Source organism: Salvelinus fontinalis, chromosome 32, assembly GCF_029448725.1.
Source record: "Salvelinus fontinalis isolate EN_2023a chromosome 32, ASM2944872v1, whole genome shotgun sequence".
NCBI lineage: Eukaryota > Metazoa > Chordata > Actinopteri > Salmoniformes > Salmonidae > Salvelinus > Salvelinus fontinalis.
Genome location: NC_074696.1, coordinates 27,177,311 through 27,187,764, shown reverse-complemented (window position 1 = coordinate 27,187,764; position 10,454 = coordinate 27,177,311). Strand labels below are relative to the sequence as shown.

Sequence of the window (10,454 nt, the reverse complement as noted above, 5' to 3'; positions counted from 1 at the left end):
TCTGAATATTCATACGCTTCTGTTGTTTAAAAATGAAATTGAAGAGACTGTGTAATGTCACGGGAAGGGGTAAGGGGGGGCAGGAAGGACTAAAAATGCACCCTGCATGTTAAGCGAGGGGCCCGGGGGATAGACATGATGTAACTCAATTAGCATAGGAAACGTATGGGGTTTTGCATTTCTGCCTACTGCATACTTAAAACGTAGCTATCCCAAAATGACACAATACATTCACGTTCAGTAATGCATACCACTTCAAAAACCACCACAGAAAGGAAACTAGGTCCTGTAAACTATGAGCACTATGAAAATTGAATAACAAAAAAGATAATTGTCTCATCCATCCACAAACCTGGCCAAGGACCATCAATCCAAAGTGCTTGCCTACAGGACCATTCATTCTAACCGGGTACTTAACTCTTAAAGGCCAAATGTCCCATGCACAGTATTTCCTTCACAGTCACAATGACTCTCCTCCTAACTCAAATAATTTCATGAAATTCAATTTAATTTCATAAAGCCCTCTTTACGTCAGCAGATGCAACAATGTGCTTTACAGATACCCAGCCAAAAACCCCAAAGAGCCAAGGAATACAAAACTGCTCAGGAAAAACTCCATAGAAAAAAGGAACCTTGGAAGAACACTAGAGAGGAACCAGGCTCAGAGGGCTGACCAGTCCTCTACTATACTTCAAGCTCCACTAGAGAGGAACCAGGCTCAGAGGCGTGACCAGTCCTCTACTATACTCCTAGCTCCACTAGAGAGAAACCAGGCTCAGAGGCGTGACCAGTCCTCTAGTATACTCCTAGCTCCACTAGAGAGGAACCAGGCTCAGAGGGGTGACCAGTCCTCTACTATACTCCTAGCTCCACTAGAGAGGAACCAGGCTCAGAGGCGTGAACAGTCCTCTACTATACTCCTAGCTCCACTAGAGAGGAACCAGGCTCAGAGGCGTGACCAGTCCTCTACTATACTCCTAGCTCCACTAGAGAGGAACCAGGCTCAGAGGGGTGACCAGTCCTCTACTATACTCCTAGCTCCAATAGAGAGGAACCAGGCTCAGAAGGGTGACCAGTCCTCTACCATACTCCTAGCTCCACTAGGGAGGAACCAGGCTCAGAGGGCTGACCAGTCCTCTACTATACTCCTAGCTCCACTAGAGAGGAACCAGGCTCAGAGGAGTGACCAGTCGTCTACCATACTCCTAGCTCCACTAGGGAGGAACCAGGCTCAGAGGGGTGACCAGTCCTCTACTATACTCCTAGCTCCACTAGAGAGGAACCAGGCTCAGAGGAGTGACCAGTCGTCTACCATACTCCTAGCTCCACTAGGGAGGAACCAGGCTCAGAGGGGTGACCAGTCCTCTACTATACTCCTAGCTCCACTAGAGAGGAACCAGGCTCAGAGGGCTGACCAGTCCTCTAGTATACTCCTAGCTCCACTAGAGAGGAACCAGGCTCAGAGGCGTGAGCAGTCCTCTACTATACTCCTAGCTCCACTAGAGAGGAACCAGGCTCAGAGGGGTGATCAGTCCTCTACTATACTCCTAGCTCCACTAGAGAGGAACCAGGCTCAGAGGCGTGACCAGTCCTCTAGTATACTCCTAGCTCCACTAGAGAGGAACCAGGCTCAGAAGGGTGACCAGTCCTCTACCATACTCCTAGCTCCACTAGAGAGGAACCAGGCTCAGAAGGGTGACCAGTCCTCTACTATACTCCTAGCTCCACTAGAGAGGAACCAGGCTCAGAGGGGTGACCAGTCCTCTACTATACTCCTAGCTCCACTAGAGAGGAACCAGGCTCAGAGGGCTGACCAGTCCTCTAGTATACTCCTAGCTCCACTAGAGAGGAACCAGACTCAGAGGGGTGACCAGTCCTCTACTATACTCCTAGCTCCACTAGAGAGGAACCAGGCTCAGAGGGGTGACCAGTCCTCTACCATACTCCTAGCTCCACTAGAGAGGATCCAGGCTCAGAGGGGTGACCAGTCCTCTACTATACTCCTAGCTCCACTAGAGAGGAACCAGGCTCAGAGGGGTGACCAGTCCTCTACTATACTCCTAGCTCCACTAGAGAGGAACCAGGCTCAGAGGGGTGACCAGTCCTCTACTATACTCCTAGCTTCACTACAGAGAAACCAGGCTTAGAGGGGAGACCTGTCCTCTGCTATACTCCTAGCTCCACTAGGGAGGAACCAGGCTCAGAGGGCTGACCAGTCCTCTAGTATACTCCTAGCTCCACTAGAGAGGAACCAGGCTCAGAGGCGTGAGCAGTCCTCTACTATACTCCTAGCTCCACTAGAGAGGAACCAGGCTCAGAGGGGTGACCAGTCCTCTACTATACTCCTAGCTCCACTAGAGAGGAACCAGGCTCAGAGGGGTGATCAGTCCTCTACTATACTCCTAGCTCCACTAGAGAGGAACCAGACTCAGAGGGGTGACAAGTCCTCTACTATACTCCTAGCTCCACTAGAGAGGAACCAGGCTCAGAGGGGTGACCAGTCCTCTACTATACTCCTAGCTCCACTAGAGAGGAACCAGGCTCAGAAGGGTGACCAGTCCTCTACCATACTCCTAGCTCCACTAGAGAGGAACCAGGCTCAGAAGGGTGACCAGTCCTCTACTATACTCCTAGCTCCACTAGAGAGGAACCAGGCTCAGAGGGATGACCAGTCCTCTACTATACTCCTAGCTCCACTAGAGAGGAACCAGGCTCAGAGGGATGACCAGTCCTCTAGTATACTCCTAGCTCCACTAGAGAGGAACCAGGCTCAGAGGGATGACCAGTCCTCTACTATACTCCTAGCTCCACTAGAGAGGAACCAGGCTCAGAGGCGTGACCAGTCCTCTACTATACTCCTAGCTCCACTCCTTGTCTATATTTTGTTCATGATACAAATTCAGTTGATGCTACATCAAATAAAGTTCCCTCTCCTTAAAATACATTTGCCACTTTCCTTCTCTGTTGTACGCTGTAGAAGTAATTGATATCTCCATGTGTCAGTGTTATTTTCTCTAAGGCTGACTGCACGCACAGAGGGCCTGGGAGGCATATACTGCTCCTTAATGTTGAACACAGTTAGAATGGAGTCCCCCAGGCTTGGTGTAGCCTGCAGCAAGTCTCTAGTCTCACACAGCTGACAATTCATCTTCTAGTGAACACACCGTGATGCATGCCATGATGCGTGTCACCATAGAGAGGGGATGTGCTGTCCCCATAGAAGTTCTTTCCTTCCTTTTTAATCAGCAGTCAGGGTTTTCCTGAGATTCTCTCCTGTGCTTTTTTTAAAGGTGGTTCACTAAAGGGGAGGTTCACTATTGCGTACACCTAAGGTAACAATTATTCTCCAATGGGATTCTGATTCTATGCTCTCCGGTGCTGTCTCTCTACTCACCTACTCACTCAACAGGTGGTCTATGGTAGCAGTGAGTTTTGGGATGAGGAGCAGTGTGTGACTGGGTGGGCCGCTGGTCAAGGGGGAAGCTAGTGCCAGCTGTCGCTATTAGTGTTTTGCAGAGGAAGACACATTATCTATGCACACAGGTCTGATATAACCCAGGAAACTAGTGTGCGTGCGTGCGAAATACCTGGGTTCAAATACATTGGAGTATTTATTATGAAATAGTTAATTTTCTTTGAGTATTTTCAAATAATTTGGCCGCAATCAACTAACTCTATTGGAAGTATTTGAAAGTATTGTCAATTGATTTCCAAGTATATTTCCAAATACCTTCCATTGACTAATATATGTCTTTGAAAGTAAATGAAATGACCAAAATTGTATTTTAACCCAGGTATTTTAACCCAGGTCAGGTCTTGTATTTTAACCCAGGTCAGGTCTTGTATTTTAACCCAGGTCAGGTCTTGTATTTTAACCCAGGTCAGGTCTTGTATTTTAACCCAGGTCAGGTCTTGTATTTTAACCCAGGTCAGGTCTTGTATTTTAACCTGGCTCAGGAACAGATATTAGCTACTCAACGTAATTGTGTCCTGCCATCTGACATTTAGATAAAAAATCAACTCCAGGAAGAAAAGTAGTGAGTGTAAGAAGCTGTTCTCTTCCTCTTCCTGTGGTTCACCTGCTGCTACTCTATCCTGTGGCAAATCCTCACGTTGCCTGGGGACAGATTAATGGCTACCACAATAGCTAGAGCCTGTATTGGTTTCATATCTCAGCCTGGATTTGCTCTCTGGCCAACTATGACACTGGCCAGTGCTCTGAAGGACTCCTGGAGTGGCATAGTGGTCCCTCAGGCCCAGAGCACACAGGCTTAATGGACCGCCAATCAATCCTCTGATCCTATAGGATTACACATGAGGACATCATCATCCCTCCCCCCCCCCCCCCCCCCCCCATTACTCTCAGTTGGTTTAAGGCTCACAATTGTTTCTCTCTCACATCATAAAATGCTTCTCGTTTCAGCCATTACCTCAGAGGAGAGGCTGTTTCTAAGCTGTGTGTGCTGTTGATCAGTAGCTTTGTGAACCTTATTATGAGTAATAAGGAATGACTCACAGACTACCCACCATTCCTGCAAATCCACACCCTATACTACGATATACAGTGCTATAATTAAGCTTTGTCATAAAAAAAAATGCTTTGTCATTCCCGCGGTGTACGGTCTTATACACCATGGTGTTCAGCCAATCATCATTCAGGGCTCGAACCACCCAGTTTATAATGTTGATGGATGGATAATTAGTCAAATGACTTCTAGTCAAAGACTACCCACTATCCATGGATCGATATAAAATATATAGCTGAAATAGACAGGTGAATGGACCACTTAATCAGTTCTCTGTTACTTCTATGATTTGTGGCTATACCTTCAGAATTGGATGTGATTAGCCTTCAACACATTCCCAGCATTCTAACAGGGAATCATATTTTTGTAACAAAGAGTGGGTTAAGGAGATGGTGACGTACCTGCTAGTCCACAGGTTTGTGTGCACTCGGACCAGGGTGACCAATCAGATAGCTGGCAGTTGACGGGACACTCCACCACACAGGAAGCGTTCATCTGCCACTTCCTGTCCAGCCCCAGCTGAAAGAGACAAGAAAACAAAAAGAAAAGTACTTTATTTGGCCATTTGTGGAGAATGAGAGATTCTTCTTCTTCCCTGTTTCCAAGTCGCCCAGGCAACACACCAACAGCAACCTGTCTGGACTCTGACGACAGAATTAAATCACTAATAAGCTTTGGAATGGAAAGAGAAGAACACAGACCTCTTCACAGAACTTGAGGTCGACAGACTTGCCGTCGCTTCGTACACAGTCCAGCATGCGTGTCTTCATGCCGATACCACACACAGCTCTCTCACTCAGCTGACAGGTGCTCCAATCTGCGTAAAAAACAAAATAGCATAAGAAACGTGAGGTGAAAAAGGAGACTGCCTACCTCCCAAACCATTTTCCTCTGGAGTGCATCTTAATATATATCAAATGCCATGCGGTCTAAATATACTTGATGTAAGATCACATTCAATACTGTATTTACCATCCAGAGCCATATATTTCCATATTGACATACGTCTCTGTTACCATCCATCGCATCCAGTAACCCAGGCTGACATTTGCCTTACCGGTGATGTTATAGGAGTAGTGATAGCAGTTGCTGTTGAGGCTGCAGGGCTCTGTCTCCGTGGTGTTGGGGCACAGCTTTCCGTCTCCAGGTTGACGAACGGGGTATGTTGTCCTCTCCCGAGTGCTGATTTTGTTGCATGGCTTAAATCAGAGAAGAAGTCAATCAATCAATCAATCAAACAGATTCATTTATAAAGCCCTTTCTACATCAGTCGTAGTCACAAAATGCTTTTACAATAACCTGGCCTAGACCTAAAGCAAGTCAGGAAATCCACTTTTAGTTTGACGTTTAATGCGAACCAAATATGAAACCCTGTAAAAGTGAATTTACCACTTTCCAACAGCAAATTGAAAAAGGTTTTTCATGAATATATATTTTCCCCTACATTGCCCTCTGTCTATTTCCACCTCTGTCTATTTTCCCCAACCAACCCCTACAAGATAAATTGGTCTATTCAGGTGTTTTCAGACCATTTCTATTTGGAGTGCTGTCTTCCCCTGCTTATACAGCCACATATTCCATATCCATGATCATTAACTGTCCCAACGGATCCGTGGCAGAGTGCCTGGGAAGGGCAATGGCAAGGCACGTGACACGGTTGACCACTCTTCCCACTAGAGGTTCACCACGGGCACACACACACACACTTTCACGCACGTTTCACAGACACACGTTTCCACAGCACTCTCCCATACACACACACACACACACACACACACACACACACACACACACACACACACACACACACACACACACACACACACACACACACACACACACACACACACACACACACACACACACACACACACACACACACACACACAGGTCCCCTCCTTCCACCAGAGATTTTCCAATAATACCTTGGTCACAGCATGCTATTTAGAGCTGCATGAGATCATCTTCCATGCTGAAAGTCATCCACCCTCTCTCTCTCTCTCTCTCTCCATTCATTTCTAAGGGAAAATCCTAGCTATTCTCCCACCAGAGAATAACACATACTGAATAGCCATCACTTAAATTGGTGCAAGCATTGCCGGAGCACCACACTAAATTGGTGAGAGCCCAGTAGGAACATAACACATACAAAATGGACATCACCTAAATGGGTAACAACCTTGCTGGAGAATCACACTTACCAAATGACATCATTCTAAACTGGTGAGAGCCCAACAGGAGAATCACACTTACCAAATGACATCATTCTAAACTGGTGAGAGCCCAACAGGAGAATAACACTTACCAAATGACATCATTCTAAACTGGTGAGAGCCCAACAGGAGAATCACACTTACCAAATGACATCATTCTAAACTGGTGAGAGCCCAACAGGAGAATAACACTTACCAAATGACATCATTCTAAACTGGTGAGAGCCCAACAGGAGAATAACACTTACCAAATGACATCATTCTAAACTGGGGAGAGCCCAACAGGAGAATCACACTTACCAAATGAAATCATTCTAAACTGGTGAGAGCCCAACAGGAGAATAACACTTACCAAATGACATCATTCTAAACTGGTGAGAGCCCAACAGGAGAATCACACTTACCAAATGGCATCATTCTAAACTGGTGAGAGCCCAACAGGAGAATAACACTTACCAAATGACATCATTCTAAACTGGTGAGAGCCCAACAGGAGAATCACACTTACCAAATGACATCATTCTAAACTGGTGAGAGCCCAACAGGAGAATAACACTTACCAAATGACATCATTCTAAACTGGTGAGAGCCCAACAGGGGAATAACACTTACCAAATGTCCATCGCTTACAGTTTTTTTTACAATCGCTAGGACCCATTTCTCAATACTAAGGTCACTTTTTCTAAACTCATCACACAGTGAACACAGCAGCAGGCCATGTGGGCTAAACTGTGGTTCATTTTTCCTTGCTTTGGCACAAAATGCATTCAATGACTACATCTTTCAAATTTCATGAGTTCTTTTCTCACTTTTCTCTTCTTTTCTCACAGGTCAATTTGCACATGTTTACATACTCTTTTCAAAACTGTTAAACTTAAGTTCAAAACCTAACATAACACAAAATTGAATAAGACAGCAATTAACTACATTTATAAGGTAATACCGTATTAAAATATATTCCAAATCAAAAAAATTAAATACTATCAAAACAATTAGACCAACCACAGCTGATTCCCATTGTAGCTGAACACTTACCCAGGTGTTAGTCTTTCAATTTCATTACCATCTATACAAAAGGGGACATTTTAGGAATAATGCTGTGCTGTAATGTAAACATGGACCCAGCCAGAGATAGAGAAGTGGCTGACAGAGGAAGAAGAGTGGCTGGGAGAGGGAGAGGAGTACGTATGTGTGGTAGAAGAAGACCGAGAGGAAGATCAAGAGCTGTAGTCTCAGATGAGATTAGGGATACTATAATTGATCATGATAAATGATGATAAATCATGGTCTATCAATGAGAGAGGCTGGTCTGAGAGTGCAGCCAAAATCTGCAACGCTCAACAGTGGCATCTATTGTGAGAAATTTCCGGCAAAACAACAGGTAAGATGTGTATTCTGCAAGGGCATCTGACTGAACTGCTCATTACAGAAGTAAATTGAGCAAAGCCTCCAAACCCACTTATGTGCAATAATTTTTGTATTTATGCTTAGGACCCAACGGTTACCTCCCACAGGCGGGAGAGGTAGGATTTTCACTGCTGTGCAGGAAACTGCAATCGTTGATATGGTCATCAGAAACAATGGCATTAAACTCACAGAGATTCGGAACAGTGTTGGCAGACAACATTACATTTGGAAATATTCACAATGTAAGCATAACAACTATTTCTAGAGTCCTGAAACAACATCAAGTCAGGATGAAGCAGTTGTACACTGTCCCCTTTGTGAGGAACTCTGAACGAGTCAAGCAACTCAGGAACAAATATGTCCAGGTAAGATGACTATAAAATACAGAACTGGTTTTGAACAAAACCGAACAGGGCAGAGGCACACAACGGCATGTTTTCAGGTATAATGTAAACAACTGTAATAGCCTAACTCTTATGTTGCCTTGTGGATATATTTTAGAGAGTCATGGAGATTGAAGCCAGGAAAACACCCCACATATTCATCTTTGTGGATGAGGCTGGTTTCAACTTGGCCAAAACATGGCGGTGAGGAAGGAATGGGATTGGGAAAAGAGCCACAGGGGATGTTCCGGGCCAGAGGGGTGCCGACATCACAATGTGTGCAGCAAAATCCTCTGATGGATTGCTGTTACACAAACCGCTAATTGGGGCATACAAAACTGAGCGTCTCATTCCATTCCTGGATGACCTCTATGGAAGGGGTGTACAAGGTGAGGAAAGGGTTGCAGTGAGGTGAAATCAGCTAACGTTTGTAATTGTATGGGACAATGTGGCATTTCACCACTCCTGTGCAGTCACAGAGCGGTATGCAGCCCATCCCAGGCTGGTGTCACTTTTCCTCCCACCTTACTCTACACTCCTCAACCCCATAGAGGAATTATTTTCCTCATAGAGGTGTAAGATTTATGACCACCATCCACGTGATCAAATGTCCCTCCTGGACACAGTGAATGCTGGATGCCTGGAAGTATCTGCAGAAGATTGCCAGGGATGGACCAGACATGCCAAAAGATTATTTCCTAGGTGCATTGCCCAAGATGATGTAAGATGATGTGGATGAGAACCTGGGGCCAAATGCAGAAGACATAGTTGAAGAGATTTGAAAAATTTAACTAGGTATTGAGAAATTGGTCCTGGCGAATGTAAAAAACTGTAAATTGATGCAAACCCAAAGTGAAAGTTGCTGACAACAGCTCTGTGGTGATTTGAATTTCTGAACATGGTTAACAGGTTAAATAGAAAGTGGAGACTTTCTGATTCGCCAGTTATTATATGTTAAGGTGTGAGACAGAGATCCATGGTGAGTAGCATAATACCTCTGGGCATTTCAGGTAATAGTTAACCCTTTAAGCAGTCTACTCTTGCTTTGAGTGTGTTCAGCACCACAGCCTTAGAATATAACAGATTAGAATAGTCCTGCATTGGTCCACCTACTGAGATGGACTTTTCTTTGCTCCTAACCAAACCCAGAAAACACAAAATATCAGAAATATTGCAAAGGGATAAAATAGGTGGTAAAACAACAAGGTAGTCAGCATCTGTCCATACCAGTGAGCAGCGGCTCCAGGCCCCCCAGTCAGACAGGACACAGTCCTCAGGGCAGGGCAGCTGGCGGTCTCTGGCCCCTAGAGGCATCTCCTCTGGGTCACACAGGTAATCCTCCACAGGGTCCGACGGCCCATCGATAGTGTTCTGCATACACCTGGAAAGAGGGGGGACGATAGGTTAGCAATACTGATACAATTATCATTGGTTTTTGTAGAGGAGAGGTGAGATGAAGGCAGGAATCACCTTGAATGAATGAAGCTAAGAAAACGTCACAGAACAGGGTTAGTTGGAGAGACTCCACTAGGAGTTGGTCCTTCACTCCACTAGGAGCTTAAATGACTAAGTCAAATAGGCTGTTGTACCTATAAGAGCTGATCGTCCGTACCTGACTTTTCTGGTCTGCACTCCTTCTCCACAGTTCTCCTTCAGGTCCACGTTGCTGACCTTCCAGACACTCCAGGGCTCAGCCACCCACACATACTGACCACAGTCACTGAGACAGGGCACCACCTCATACACCTTGTGAGAGACCACTAGACTGTTAGCCACCCAAGGTCACACCACCATTCATCCCATAGCAAAAATGCACGTATTGTAACACATTTGTATATGATGAAATAGTATAGAGCAGGTTTGTGCTAGCGCAAAACTCATTCATTACATTTACTCCCACACTATTATCCATCCCATGGCAAGAA

At 45.3% G+C, this 10,454-nt stretch overlaps 1 protein-coding gene across 1 annotated transcript in view; it reads right to left on the bottom strand.

Moving 5' to 3' along the window:
• Positions 1 to 10,454, bottom strand: part of LOC129831003 (thrombospondin type-1 domain-containing protein 7A-like) — a 214,181-nt gene that overhangs the window by 28,664 nt on the left and 175,063 nt on the right. The window contains exons 16-20 of the mRNA XM_055893960.1: positions 10,142 to 10,275; positions 9,757 to 9,910; positions 5,584 to 5,725; positions 5,228 to 5,343; positions 4,928 to 5,045 (exon numbers count right to left, since the gene is read on the bottom strand). Of these exons, the coding sequence (XP_055749935.1) occupies positions 4,928 to 5,045; positions 5,228 to 5,343; positions 5,584 to 5,725; positions 9,757 to 9,910; positions 10,142 to 10,275 (664 nt within the window). The remainder of the gene's footprint in view (positions 1 to 4,927; positions 5,046 to 5,227; positions 5,344 to 5,583; positions 5,726 to 9,756; positions 9,911 to 10,141; positions 10,276 to 10,454) is intronic.